This window comes from Gopherus evgoodei, chromosome 5, assembly GCF_007399415.2.
Source record: "Gopherus evgoodei ecotype Sinaloan lineage chromosome 5, rGopEvg1_v1.p, whole genome shotgun sequence".
In the NCBI taxonomy this organism is placed as follows: Eukaryota; Metazoa; Chordata; order Testudines; family Testudinidae; genus Gopherus; species Gopherus evgoodei.
This window is the reverse complement of record NC_044326.1, coordinates 144,107,647-144,121,820: the sequence shown is the minus strand read 5'-3', so window position 1 is coordinate 144,121,820 and position 14,174 is coordinate 144,107,647. Positions and strand designations below refer to the sequence as shown.

The 14,174-nt window shown below is 45.7% G+C and overlaps 1 protein-coding gene across 2 annotated transcripts in view; it reads right to left on the bottom strand.

The window, feature by feature from the left end:
- The window catches only part of TNKS (tankyrase), a 290,704-nt gene that overhangs the window by 57,437 nt on the left and 219,093 nt on the right, over positions 1 to 14,174 (bottom strand). For both annotated transcript variants that reach the window (XR_004000785.1, XM_030565584.1), the window contains exons 14-17: positions 13,453 to 13,598; positions 12,182 to 12,347; positions 8,867 to 9,086; positions 8,486 to 8,595 (exon numbers count right to left, since the gene is read on the bottom strand). Coding sequence is in view for 1 of the 2 variants with exons in the window: in XM_030565584.1 (XP_030421444.1) it covers positions 8,486 to 8,595; positions 8,867 to 9,086; positions 12,182 to 12,347; positions 13,453 to 13,598 (642 nt within the window). In the remaining variant the exon portion in view is untranslated. The remainder of the gene's footprint in view (positions 1 to 8,485; positions 8,596 to 8,866; positions 9,087 to 12,181; positions 12,348 to 13,452; positions 13,599 to 14,174) is intronic.

Sequence of the window (14,174 nt, the reverse complement as noted above, 5' to 3'; positions counted from 1 at the left end):
CTGTAAACTAAACAATCCCAGTTCCCTCAGCCTCTCCTCATAAGTCATGGGCTCCAGCTCCACAATCATTTTTGTTGCCCTCCGCTGGACTCTTTCCAGTTTTTCCACATCCTTCTTGTAGTGTGGGACCCAAAACTGGACACAGTACTCCAGATGAGGCCTCACCAATGTCGAATAGAGGGGAATGATCACGTCCCTTGATCTGCTGGCAATACCCCTACTTATACAGCCTAAAATGCAGTTAGCCTTCTTGGCAACAAGGGTACACTGTTTACTCATATCCAACTTCTCGTCCACTGTAACACCTAGGTCCTTTTCTGCAGAACTGCTTCCTAGCCATTCGGTCCCTAGTCTGTAACAGTGAATGGGATTCTTCTGTCCTAAGTGCAGGATTCTGCACTTGTCCTTATTGAATCTCATCAGGTTTCTTTTGGCCCTTAAAAAATATTCAAATGATGTTAACAACATCAAATGATCTGTAACAAAAGGAAGAATTCAGATTAGAGGCTTGCATTCCATTGTTAATCCTTCTCATCATACTCATATATTGCAAAATATCTGGTACAGTATCTGAAACAACCACTGACAAACAGCATCACAACAGCACAATTAAATATATGCAATTAGTTAACTTGCGTTTTGATGTAAATGTCAAAACAATTTTGGACTCAATTACCGCATTCAACCATTTCCCCTCTGATCTCCAGTACAGTTATTTTTGTCAGTGTTCTAGCTGCTGAAATTGCATTTATAGTAATGGGAGGAAGTAGAGGAAAACATAACTGGAAGAGGCAAACAAATCTGGCATTAACTTAGTGTCGTGTATGTAGTCTTTCATCTACCAGGGATTCTGTCAAGAACAGACTTCTCGTAACTGTTTGTATTAGATTTCCTTCTGAACTCACCCGCAAGCTGAAGTGGCTTGCAGTGTTTTAGGAAAAGGTCCATCTTACATCTGTGCAGATATTACACATAAAGATGCTCGAGTCTCTGTATGTTAATGCTGCTTTGTGAGGGTGGGAAGGAAGGGAGATCACTAACAGACTACACATCCTAATAATGCTGCTCGACAATGAACTTGGGCTTGATCCACAGACACTGCTCTCTCTTCCTTCTCACTCAAACTCAATCACCATCTGAATCTTTGCTTATTTCTACAACTGCTGGAGAGATTTCTTTGGTTAAAAACAAGAGGTGCCAAACATTATGCCAACTTGCTATAAATGTTTTGGTTGTCATAATAAAAGACGGTTACTCACCTTTGTAATTGTTGTTCTTTGAGATGTGTTACTCATATCCATTCCAATTAGGTGTGCACGATCAGAGAATTTTTACCATAGCAACAGCCGGTGGGTCAGCTGTGGAACTCCCTGGAGTGGTGCCTTAATGGCTCTGGATATATACCCCAACTGACTCAGTGCCTCCTCACTTCCTTCTTGCTGGCTACTCCAACAGAGGGCAAGGAGGGCGGGTTTGGAATGGACATGAGCAACATATCTCGAAGAAGAACAGCTACAAAGGTGAGTAACTGTCTTTTCTTCTTCCAGTACTTGCTCATATTGATTCCAATTACGTGATTCCCAAGACTTACCTAGGCGGTGGGGTTGGAGTGAGACATTGCTGAGTGCAGAACCGCTGAACCAAATGCACCATCGTCTCTAGACTGCTGAACTAACGTGTAGTGAGCAGCAAAGGTATGTACTGATGACCAAGTGGCAGCTCTACAGAACTCTTGTATTGAAACCTGGGCCAGGAAAACGGCTGATGAGGCTTGAGCCCTCATGGAGTGGGCGGTGAGGTGCGGGGTTGGGACACCAGCCGAGTCGTGGCAAGCACGGATACAGGCTGTGATCCATGAGGAGATGCATTTCATCCGGTTGGCCACTGCAACGAAAAGTTGGGTCATTTTCCTGAATGGCTTCATACACTCAATATAGAAGGCGAGAACCCTACGAATGTCAAGGGAATATATACGCAGCGTGCGGCTTCGGATAAAAGACCGGGAGGAAAATGTCCTGGTTCACATGAAAAGCTGATACCACCCTGGGGAGAAAGGCAGGGTAGGGGCAAAGCTGCACCTTGTCTTTGTGCAAAACTGTATATGGCGGCTCCGTCGTGAGGGCTCTGATCTCAGATACGCATCTCGCTGAAGTGACGGCTACAAGGAAGGCTATCTTCCAAGATAGGTAGAAAAGTGAGCTATTGGCTCGAATGGGGGCCCCGTGAGTCTGAAAAGGAACAGGCTAAGGTCCCATGCTGGAACCGGTTGTCGCACTTGTGGGTAGAGGCAATTTAAACCCTTCAGAAATCTAATGACCATCGGGTTGGAGAAGACAGAGGAAGCATGCTCCCCTGGATGGAAAGCCGAGATGGCTGCCAGGTGCACCTTGACAGATGATATCGCCAGACCCTGCTGCTTCAGGGATAGGAGATAGTCTAGGATGAGAGGTATTGATGCCTGCAAAGGGGGCGTGGCGCGCTGCTTGCACCAACAGGAGAATCGCTTCCATTTAGCTAGGTACATGGCCCGAGTGGAGGGTTTCCTGCTGCCTAACAGAACCTACTGTGAGCAGAGTAATTCTGACCAAGTTAGCCATGCAGCATCCATGCTGTAAGGTGGAGCGATTGCAGGTCGGGATGACAGAGGCGCCCGTGGTCTTGCAAGATCAGGTTCAGCCACAGTGGGAGTGTGATCGGAGGCTCTACCGATAACTCCAGGAGCGTGGTGTACCAGTGCTGCCTGGGCCGACCAGAATCATACGTGTCCTGTCCCTGCGTAACTTGAGCAGGACCGTGTGGACTAGCGGGAGAGGAGGGAAGGTGTAGAACAGCTGTCTTTCCATGGAAATAGGAAAATGTCTAGTAGGGAGCCCGGAAAACATCCCTGGAGAGAACAGAACACTTGGCACTTCCGATTGTTATGCAAGGCAAATAAGTCGACCTGGAGAAATCCCCATCTCAGGAAGATGGAGTGAATGACATCTGGGTGAATCGACCACTCATGAGGCTGGAAGGACCTGTTGAGGTGGTCTGCCAGCATGTTCTGGAACCCTGGGAGAAACTATGCCACAAGATGTATCCAGTGGACTATGCAGAACTCCCACAGGCGAATAGCCTCGTGACATAGGAGGGACGACTGGGCTCCCCCTTGCTTGTTGATGTAGAACATGGCAGTGGTGTTGTCTGTGAGGATTGCCACACAATGGCCATGTAGGTGCCTGCGAAATGCCTGACACACTAGGTGTACTGCCATCAGCTCTCGTACACTGACGTGCAGAGTTAGTTTGGATGTGGTCCAAAGGCCCTGCGTTTGGAGTTTTCTGAGGTGGGCGTCCCATCCCAGAGATGATGCATCTGTGACTAGGTACAAGGAGGGTTGCGGGGTGTGAAATGGTACCCCTTCGCACACCAACGTGGGATCCAACCATCAACGAAGGGAGGTCAAAACCGATTCTGGGACAGTGACCACCATGCTCAGGCTCTCTCGACCTGGTCAATATACTGTTGATAACCAGGCTTGAAGCGGGCAAAGCCAAAGTCTGGCATGCCTGGTTACATAAGTGCACAAAGCCATGTGCCCCAGAAGGCTGAGACATATCTTTACCGTGGAAATTGGGAAGTTCTGAAGGCTGCGGATGATGTTCGCCATTGACTTGAAAGCATGTGCCCAGTAGGAAGGCTCGGGCGAGTCTGGAGTCTAAGACTGCCCCGATAAACTCTATTCTCTGGGTTGGTTCCAGAGTTGACTTTTCGTTGAGCAGGAGACCCAGCTGGCGGAACGTGCTTAGGGTGAGTCGAACGTGGGTGTCATAAACAGATAAGTAAGAGTTAATAGAACAAAAGTGCTTCATATCTCTTTTGCCTGGAAAGGGTTAACAAGAACAGCGAGCCTGGCTGTCCCCTGACCAGAGGACCAATCAATGAAAGGACAGGATACTTTCAAATCTTGAGGGAGGGAAGTTTGTGTGTGTGCGCTGTTAGTTTTTGGTTGTTGCTCACTCTGGGAGCTCAGAGGGATCAGACGTGCAACCAGGTTTCTCTCCGATCTCTCCGATACAGGCTCTTATAAGTTCAGAATAGTGAGTACTAGGTAGATAAAGCAAGTTAGGCTTATGGTTGTTTTCTTTATCTGCAAATGTGTATTTGGCTGAAAGGAGTTCAAATTGGTATTTTGCTGAAAAGATTTTAATTTGTACTTGTATATTTAGGCTGGGAGCATGTTCCCAGTGTCTACAGCTGAAAGACTCTGTACCTATTCCATTTTTTTAAAATTACAAAAATAATTTTTACTGTTTTTCTCTCTTTAATTAAAAGTTTCTTGTTTAAGAACCTGATGAGTTTTTTTTATTCTAGTGTGAGACCCCAGGGGACTGGGTCTGGATTCACCAGGGAATTGGTGGGGAGAAAGGAGGGAAGGGGGAGAGAGAGGCTAATTTCTCTCTATGTTAGGATTACTGTTTCTCTCAGGGAGAATCTGGGAGGGGAAGAGAGAAGAAGGGGGAAAGGTGCATTTTCCTCTCTGTTTTAAGATTCAAGGAGTTTGAATCACAGTGATCTTCCAGGGTAACCCAGGGAGGGGAAGCCTGGGAGAGGCAAAGGTAAGGGAAAGGGTTTACTTTCCTTGTGTTAAGATCCAGAGGGTCTGGGTCTTGGGGATTCCCGGGCAAGGTTTTGTGGGGACCAGAGTGTACCAGGCACTGGAATTCCTGGTTGGTGGCAGCGCTACAGGTTCTAAGCTGGTAATTGAGCTTAGAGGAATTCATGCTGGTACCCCATCTTTTGCACTCTACCGTTCAGAGTGGGGAATTATACTATGACAGTGGGATTGTACTTGGTCCCTGGGTGTGGCCTCGAATGAGCCAGTCATTGAGATAGGGAAACCCTTGGAACCGTTGTCGACGAAGGTAGACTGCCACGATGGCCATACACTTGGTGAACACCCTGGGAGCCATGGACAGGCCGAAGGGAAGGACAGCAGATTGGTAGTGTTCGTGATTGACCACAAAGCGAAGGAAGTGTCTGTGTGCTGGGTAAATCGCTATGTGGAAGTACGCGTCCTTCATGTTGAGGGTGGCGTACCAGTCTCCAGGGAAGGAATAATGGTCCCCAGTGAAACCATGCAGAACTTCAACTTTACCATGAGTTTGTTGAGTTTGTGCAGATCTAGGATGGGTCGAAGCCCACCCTTGGCCTTGGGAATTAGGAAGTAGTGGGAATAAAAACCCCTGCCCCTTGGCTTCCTTGGAACCTCCTCAATCGCTCCCATGGACAGAAGCATTTGTACCTCCTGTATAAGGAGTTGCTCGTGAGAGGGGTCCCTGAAGAGGGACGGGGAGGGAGGATTGGAGAGAGGGGAAAAGAAAACCGGACAGAATATCCCTTTTCCACTGTGAGAAGAACCCATAGGTCTGAAGTTATACGGGACCACGCATGGTGGAAATGGGAGAGACGATCTTGAAATGGAGGGGAAAGATCCCGGATGGTGACTGGTACGCCGTCCTTGGGCACACCTTCAAAAGTTTTGCCTGGGCCCTGTCAATGCTTTGGGAGGGCTTTGGTTCTGACAGGGTTGGTGGCCGGTGGATTTCCTTCTACCACCTTGTCAGTGTCTTCTATAAAAGTCGTGCCTTGGTTGGGGGCATGTGGGAGTAGAACCGTTGAGGGTGCGGCTTAAAGGGCTTGCATGAGGTAACCAGGGTGTGCATTCCCAGGAAGCGCATGATAGCCCTGGAATCTTTCAGGCTCTGTAGTCTAGAGTCTGTTTTGTCTGAAAACAGGCCCTGCCCATCAAATGGCAGGTCCTGCAGGGTCTGTTGTAGTTCTGGCGATAGGCCAGCTACAGCCAGGAGATGCGTCGCATGGCTATGCCCGATGCCGGAGTCTGCCACATCTAAGGAGGCCCGTAAGAAGGTCCTAGCCACCTTTTTGTCCCCTTCCACTAAGGCCTCAAACTCACCCCTGGACTCCCACAGAATCAAGTCCTTAAATTTCACCATGGAGCTCCATGAGTTATAGTCATAATGGCTCAGGAGTGCTTGTTGGTTTGCGACCCTGAGCTGAAGATCCCCTGCTTAATAAATCTTGCGCCCAAACAAATCGAGATGCCTGGTGTCTTTTGATTTTGGCGCTGGAGCTTGTTGACCATGCCGTTCTCTTTCGTTCACTGAGGACACCACTAGTGAACATGGCTGAGGGTAAGTATAAAAGGTACTCGTACTCCTTGGAGGAGACCAAGTATTTCCTCTCCACTCCTCTGGCCATCAGTGGGATACAGGCAGGGGTCTGCCAGATTGTCTTGGCGTTGGTCTGGATGGTGTGGATGATGGGCAATGCTTCTCAGCACGGGGCCTCCGCTGTGGTGGTCCTCCAGCTCCACTACCTCCTCCACTTAGAGGTCCATATTACGTGCCACCCTATGTAAAAGGTCTTGGTGGGCATGAAGGTCTATCAGGGGAGGATCTGAGGTTGTTGTCCCCACCACTGCCTCGTCTGGAAAAAATGAAGATGCCACCACGGCGGCCAGGGGATCCTGTGGCAGATTGTGTTGCGAAGGGTCCTGTTGCCCAGGATCCATTACACTGGGGTGTGGGGCCTGAGCTGGGGTGGGTGCAGATGCTTCCATACCCCCCGGAGAAGGATGCCTATGGTGGCTTCTGGTATCCAGGGTTCAGAATGGGCTGAGTGGGAGGCTGCAGATGGAACCCCTTGGGCTTGGTGGTACGCCCACGGGGTCCAGAAGGACCACGGTGCAGGCTCCTGGTTAGGGTCTTGGCCTTCGTCTTGCCATTGACCCACATTACCCTCGCCCTGGCTTGGAGTGGGGTCAGCTGAGAGCGAGGCACCTTTGGACTGTGATGACCATGAGGAGGAGCACAAGGGCCAAGGTGGTGTGTAGCGTGTCTGTGTCGACTCTCTGGGGTGCAGTGCAGACCAGTACTGGGTCGCTGGAGAGAAGTGCCAGCAAGGTGCTGGGGAGCGGTACCGGGATCGAGATCGGCTTTGATGTCCAAGCCGGTACCGGGATCCAGATCTGGATCGCGACGACGACCGCTTGTGGGAGCGGTGCCGGGATCGGCTCTGGGAAGAAGATCGTTGCCCTGATCGGTGCTGAGAGCAATGTCGGGAGTCCGAAGGGTACCGTGGCCTGGAGTCATGCTGTGAGGTGGATCGGTGCCGCGAGTACGACCAGCGCCATGAGAGGGAACGGTGCCGGGACTGTGAGCGGTGTCGGGATCGGTGCCGGTTTTCATGCGAGGAGATGGAGGATGTATTAGAGTTGGCTTGCCCCTAGACTGTACCGCACGAGTTGGAGGCGGTGTTGTAGTCTGCGCTGGGGTTGGCTCTGTGAGGGCAATGAGGTTTCTCGCTGTTGCAAATGCCTCCAGCGTCGACGGAAGCCAGGGCTCAACCACGGTCCGGGTCGGGAAACCAGTGTGTGCCGGACTCAAAGGCTCTTCCCTCGGCGATGGAGTCAACGGTGCTGATATTGGCGCTTGTACCGTCGGTTGCTCCGGTGCCAGATGCGACTCCGAGGTTAGCAAAGAAGGTGCCGGCGCCTGCTGCTGAGAGACAGTCACCTCCGGCTTGCGCAGTCTCTTCTGGCCTGGAGACAGGGAAAGGCGCCGAGTCACTTGCACTGGACATGCTACTGGAGAGGTCTGATGCCGCAGGACTCTATCCACCGGTGGGGGATCTGGGCTAAGGGCTGCCTCCATAAGGAGCTGCTTGAGCCTGAAGTCCTGCTCCCGTTGGCACAGGCTTTGAGCAAGTTGAACACGGTTTAAAAACCGTGGCACGAGCCTGGGTGGCAGGCAGGGAGTAAGGGGGAGGACCTCTTTCAACCCGCTAAATCTAATTATAAATGTAACCCTATAACTATAACAACTATTGCACTATACTAACTATCTATCTAAAACCAGGGAGCAAAAGCTAGGGAGAGTGGAGGATAGCTATGCCACGCTCCACAGTTCCAGCGACTGTCACGGGCTGTAAGAAGGAACTGAGAGGGGCTGGGCCGGCTGGGGCATATATCCAGCACCATTAAGGTTCCACTCCAGGGGGATCCACAGCCGACCTATTGAGTGTTGCTAGGGTAAAAATTCTCCAACGATCGTGCACGCAGCGCACGCACACCTAATTGGAATTAATATGAGCAAGCACTCGAAGAAGAACTACTGTTTCAATGGTATTCCAAAATTTCTGTAAGTAACCCTGTATACAGTAGTACCAACTGCACCTCCCTCCTAGTCAGATTTTGGGCTTTTGTATGAAAGCCACCGAGACATGGGATATAATAGTGACGTGGACCAATAATTCTCTCACAGCTACGGAGACCAAACTTGGTTCCAGATAAGACAGTCTGTCGCAATAATTTGCTTTAGATGCAGCCACTTGAAAGACTTCCCCCTACTTTGTGTACTACAAATATTACAAAATTACTAGAAGTGTAGTCCTGTAAATCACAAGTATAAATGCTTATACTTACTCCATAGGATGCTGCATTATGTAAGGGGATTAGTCCTCCTTTGTCTTGAGCATTAACATCAGCACCATGCTCTAGAAGGTATTCAGCTACTTCCAGGTTATTATAGCCGGCTACAAAAAGAGAAAAAAAAATAGCATCAGTAGAACTAACAGAAAAACTGGGAAGGTGAGAAAGCTAAAACTATTTGATTTTTAGAGTTCAAAAGCATCTCTTTTGCAAGCTACTTTCTTCCTGTAATATGTTTAGACAGCTGGCATAGTAACCAAGGCAATCTGCTGAGGACCTACTACTATGTCAGTTCCTTATAACATACTTTGTTTTTTGTTGATTACGTTGCCTAACTGTGATAGGAGAGTCTAGAAGCTCTGGTAAATTGCTTACCTGCAAGATGTAATGGTGTTGAATTTCTTCCTTGGGTGTCTCTGCAATTGATATTGTCTGGTGTACACAGCTTCTGCACTCTTGCCAGACAACCTTTTTTGGCCGCATCTAGCAAGGCAGCATCTCCCCGCAGCAAGTCCTGTATATCTGTGTCTCCTTCTTTCACCAGATCTAGAGGAGTGTTACCATCTCTGTTCTTTTTTGTTGGATCTGCTCCATGCTACAAATAAGAACTCTACATATTATTGCCACAAATACATGAGTGCAATACTTAAGTATGTCAGTTCATGGACTGTATTCTGCAGTGTAGCACTGGGAATGCTCTCAAAGCTAGTGAGATTTTGGCAACCCATTTTCATGAATTAACAGCCATGTACTTTAGTGGATACCCACTGAACAGAATATACATTATGAAAGCTAAACCCAAACCTTACAGGTCTGAAGAGCCTTGTCTATACTAGAGGACTGTGGCGCTTTAAATGTACACTGCACTTGTAACCTCTTGCATCCATACACTACACAGCTTGCTATGGTTCACAAGTTTTGCAACTGCATCATTGTAAAGGCAATTGCTTGGAGCAAGGCTCATCCCAGCTATATTCTGCATGTGGTCATTCTTCACAGTCGCAGTGCGAGCACAATCTAAAAGCAATGGTGTTGTAAAGGCACTTCTGTACAATCTGACAATGTTCCTGTAACTCCTTTCGCAATCCACTCTGTAGGTTGTGCAAGTTTCCTCCTATACCCTGATAATTCTGTTTTGAGCTATTGCAGCTTCTGAGTTTTGTGCTTTATAAGCTGCTGCACTGCCACATAAAGACTTCCTTTGTTCCCAAACTTAAGTATATATTTGTATACAATACAAAACGCTGATTTCTACAATCCACATTTAAAAGTTTTTAGTACAGTCTCTCTAACACACAAACCTCTGCCACTGGGCCCTGTGGAATGGGTACCCAGTGTGCTGGTCCTGGAAGGGATGGAGGAGTGCTGAATGTTGATGCAGTGCAATGGAGCACTCAGAACAGGATGGCCCATAGGAATGTATTGCATCACTACAACTTAGTGAGTTGCACCATTGTTAATGGTAACAATGTAGCAAAGCTGAGATTCAGGAGAAGAATGCAAATCTATATTAGGGAACATTGTTACCAAAGGTTAGCTCCTCATATTACTGTCTCCCCTTAACTTTTGTGCAGTTCCTGCGGTGTCCTAACAGTGGGAGAGCTGCAATACACAAGGTGCTGGCAACTGCCAACATATTACCCACTGTGTTGTATAAGAATGTTCAGAGCAGTCTAACAGTTAGCACCAGCGAAGCAGCCCTGCTGTTAGCTAAGGTGGGCAATTTGGGGGGGAAGTTTACCACTGTGCTGCTTCCAAGGCTGTGTCTATATTAGATAGGAGTACAGAGTAAGGATGTGAATGGAATAAGTGGGCAGAGATTGGCTCTAATGCATCCAGGCAGCTTTTGGAGAGCGTGTTCTCTGCGGCACATTGTTTAAAATGTCTATTGCAGTCTTCTGAAAATTACAGCTCTATATCCCTAATGTGAAAGGTTTCAAAGTGGAACTTTTCTTCTTCTGGAGGACAACAATACACACATCCATGGGCTCAGATATATGCTGACAGGGCCATATATAACACACAGGGAGAATGTTATTGGCATGGCTACTGAGAAACAGACAAATATTCAGGAACACAAAGACAACCCTCTTCACCTACAAGCACAGAGAAGCAAAGGAGAGGATGCAGTTCAAAGCAAGGTAAAAGCAACAAAGAATCCTGTGGCACCTTATAGACTAACAGATGTTTTGGAGCATGAGCTTTCGTGGGTGAATTCCCACTTTGTCGGATGCATGGCAAAGCAAGGTAGTGGAAGAGAAGGTCAAACAAGAGAAGGCCAACAGCACGCATCCCAAAAATCGATTTGAAAAAACAGCTTTATTTTTATTTTTTTTAAAGTCAAGTGTAGTGGAACAAAGCAAGGCAGTTTTCAGGAGGGTGCAAATTCCACAGCACAGTGCACACCAAAACAAAGGCATTATTGCCAGTCAGGGCAGCAGAAACCCTTCAGAGCAAGTGGGGTATGAGCACAAATACCAACCAGTACATGGTTCAAGGAAATCGTCTCAAATGTACTCAGGGCCAATAGTTTTTAAAACCAACAGTGCAGATTTTAAGGGTGTATCAGTGGAGCACGTTTAGCTCTTGGATGCAAAAGTCTAATTTATAACAGGTATTATAATCTCAACCTCAGAAGCACTCCCTAAAGTCCCTAGAAGTCTCCTGTGATGTGTCTATTAAGGAACTGACTTTTGTTGAGGATCCTTTGAGGTTGAGTGCAAGAACGGCTAACCCCCAACTGGAACGATCACTGGGCTGCAGAGCACTCCAGTGCTGATAAAAGAAAACTGATTTTGAGAGTTTGAGGTAACTTCTGTAATCAGATGTAACTTTAGGGGCCCTTATCAAGCACAGCCCGGGGACCTCTGTGAGGGACAGCTTGTGGTTTCTACTGAAGCAGGATTTTAAATTGCTGTGGCAGTCCTCCATCAAAGTGCAAAAGTCCTCAGAAAAATTAACAAGGTCGAATATGAATAGCTTGGGTAAGCAGCAACCATGAAAAAAGCAGTGAAGAGAGCCTGACAACTGTCTATCCTTTAAAAAAATATATAAAACGCATATGATGAAAACAATGTGTGGGGTTAATTTCCCTATTAATTTCTTGCAATTTTGTCAAGCTTATTTTAAACACTCTCATTAAGGGTTTTTGTTTAAAGCAAGGGCTGCTAGCTTGAGCATGCCTGCTGATTATCGTGCTTCTTCCAAACTGTCTTAATTTATATTTCCTCTGGGGCTTTTCTCATATATAAGAGATTTTCTAAAGACATTTGATTATTGCTGTATTCTGTACACTTGCACAAATACCAATGCAAGTTTATTCAATTGTAGCAACTAACAAGTAAAAGTTCATTTTCTGTATCCTTAAAACTAATTCCATTTGTTTCAGTTTGTATGAAGCAAATGTTATTTAGATGACATTACTGAATTAAGAGGAATATTTCAGAATAAATTAAAACATTGTCTTGAAAAATCATCTGTAGTGATGAATTTTAATAAAGTGAACATGCTCTGAAAGGCACTTCAAACGTCTTTACATTTATTATAGAAACCGCTAGATATCCCAGTAAAATTTAAGATGAAAATGGATTCAAATTAACTCTCTGAAAAATAATAAAATGATCTTTTTTTCAGATCTTAAATGTAACAAAACACATTTAGAAATACATTTGGTAATTGTGAATGACTTACTTTTAAAAGCAGCTTGCAGATTTCATATTTTCCTTTTGCTGCTGCTTCATGCAGTGGGGTAAATTTCCACAGGTCTGCCACATTGACAGACGCCCCATGCCTCACCAGCAGCTCGGCCACCTCATAGTGTCCATATGAACAGGCATTATGCAAGGGTACTAAGCCACTAATTAAAGAGAAAGAAAGCTTTAAGTCACAGAAAGTCAAATTCAAATACAAGTTTACAAAGCTCCAGTGGATAAAACAGTCTTTTCCCCCATCTGAGGCTATCAGCATCTTTTAGTATCCCCAATTTCACAGCTTTACATGCCCTGCTATTCAGGTACCTATGAGATGAACATCGCTTTTCCAGGCAACGAATGAAAACAGCTTTTCTTCAGCTCCTGTCAATGATGTTCCTAACTGATGATGTTCGACTAATTGGTGTTATTAATTTCTATAAACAGGCTATATCAATATTGCTAACAATACTCATATGTTGCAAGAATCACTGCTGTAATGTTGACTTTGGACACTTGAGTGTAAATTTCCAAAAAGTGGTTTTGGTGGGTGGCTAAAATCCCATCTGACATGTGACGTTTGGGAATTAGTAAGCCCTGTACGTGTAATATTGTGGGGAAAAGTACTCAATTCCATTTGGAAAGAGCGTAAAACTTCAGGACATTTAGGACCTGAACCTAACCTTGAAACTCTGTTCATTTTTCTTTCTTCATAGATGGTTTATATTAATACAGAAAGCTAACTTTTAAAAAGTTGACTATTGGTTTCTCTGACTATTGTGACGTTTTCCTCCTTTTAAATCAAACTATCCGGAAAGAGTAGAAATAATAAAGAGGTTGTGTAGTATTTCAAGCCTTTCCAGATACTTTGATTTAAAAGGAGGAAAACATGCTGTAATAGTTATAGAGACCAATGGTTAACTTTTTAAAAGTTAGCTTTCTGTATTAATATAAACCATCTATGAAGAAGAGAAAAATGTACAGAGTCCATCCTGGCTATTTCACATGATATAACTAAAAAGCTAATTTTAGACCTTCCAAAATATTTGATAAACTGCTATTAAGCAGAAAGAACAATCAAATAAAAAGAGAACAGAGGAGGAAAAAGCTGCAGTGACTACAGTAGCAAAGTTATTCCAACTAGAATACTATCATCTAATATTTTGATACCAGAACTCCCAGAAAGCTAAACATTCCTGAGAAGACTATTAACTCTCTCCCACAATGAATGTGAAGAACAGTGGTTAATAAGAAACAATACAAAAAAGTTACCCTTTGTCTTTGGCATGCACATCTGCCCCATGGTGCAGCAGATACTCTACTACAGATACACGGTTATAACCTGCAGCAAAGTGCAGCGGGGTTGAATGACGTCCCTCCAAATCTCTGCAATTCACATTCTGAGGACTGCAAAGCTGCTGTTAAGATCAAAGAGGAAACAAAAAGTTCACTACAGAACTTGACCACAGTTCCAAACTTGTTTATGTTTTCAACTCATTTCTTCTCCCTTAATTAAGTTTGAAAAACAACTAAAATATTCTTTTCTGATAGTGGGCCATTTCATAAACTCGAACATGGACACTTCCTAACTCTTCTTGGCTTCAATTGGACGACTTTCCCCCCCTATTTTAAGGCAGTATATTTTGAGTTCCCCTCTCCAAATCCGTAAGTAGAATCCTGGTAAACAGAATCCCAATCTAGTTGGGTCACGAGATGGGGCAGGCAGGTATTATCCCCATTTTGCAGATGGGGAATCAGAAAGACATGTTAGTGGCTTGTTTAGGAAGCTCTGTGGTCTAGTGAATTAAACACTGACATCTAGTGGAAGGGGGAGTCAGGAGAGCTACGCTCTAATCCTGGCTCTTATACCAGTTTGCTTTTTGATCTTGAAGAAATCACAACCTCTCTACTTTAGTTAACTTATCTATCACCCCATCTAATAAGATGCTATTTTCTTACTGAATGTTGCGAGATCTAGCTAAACAATACTTGTA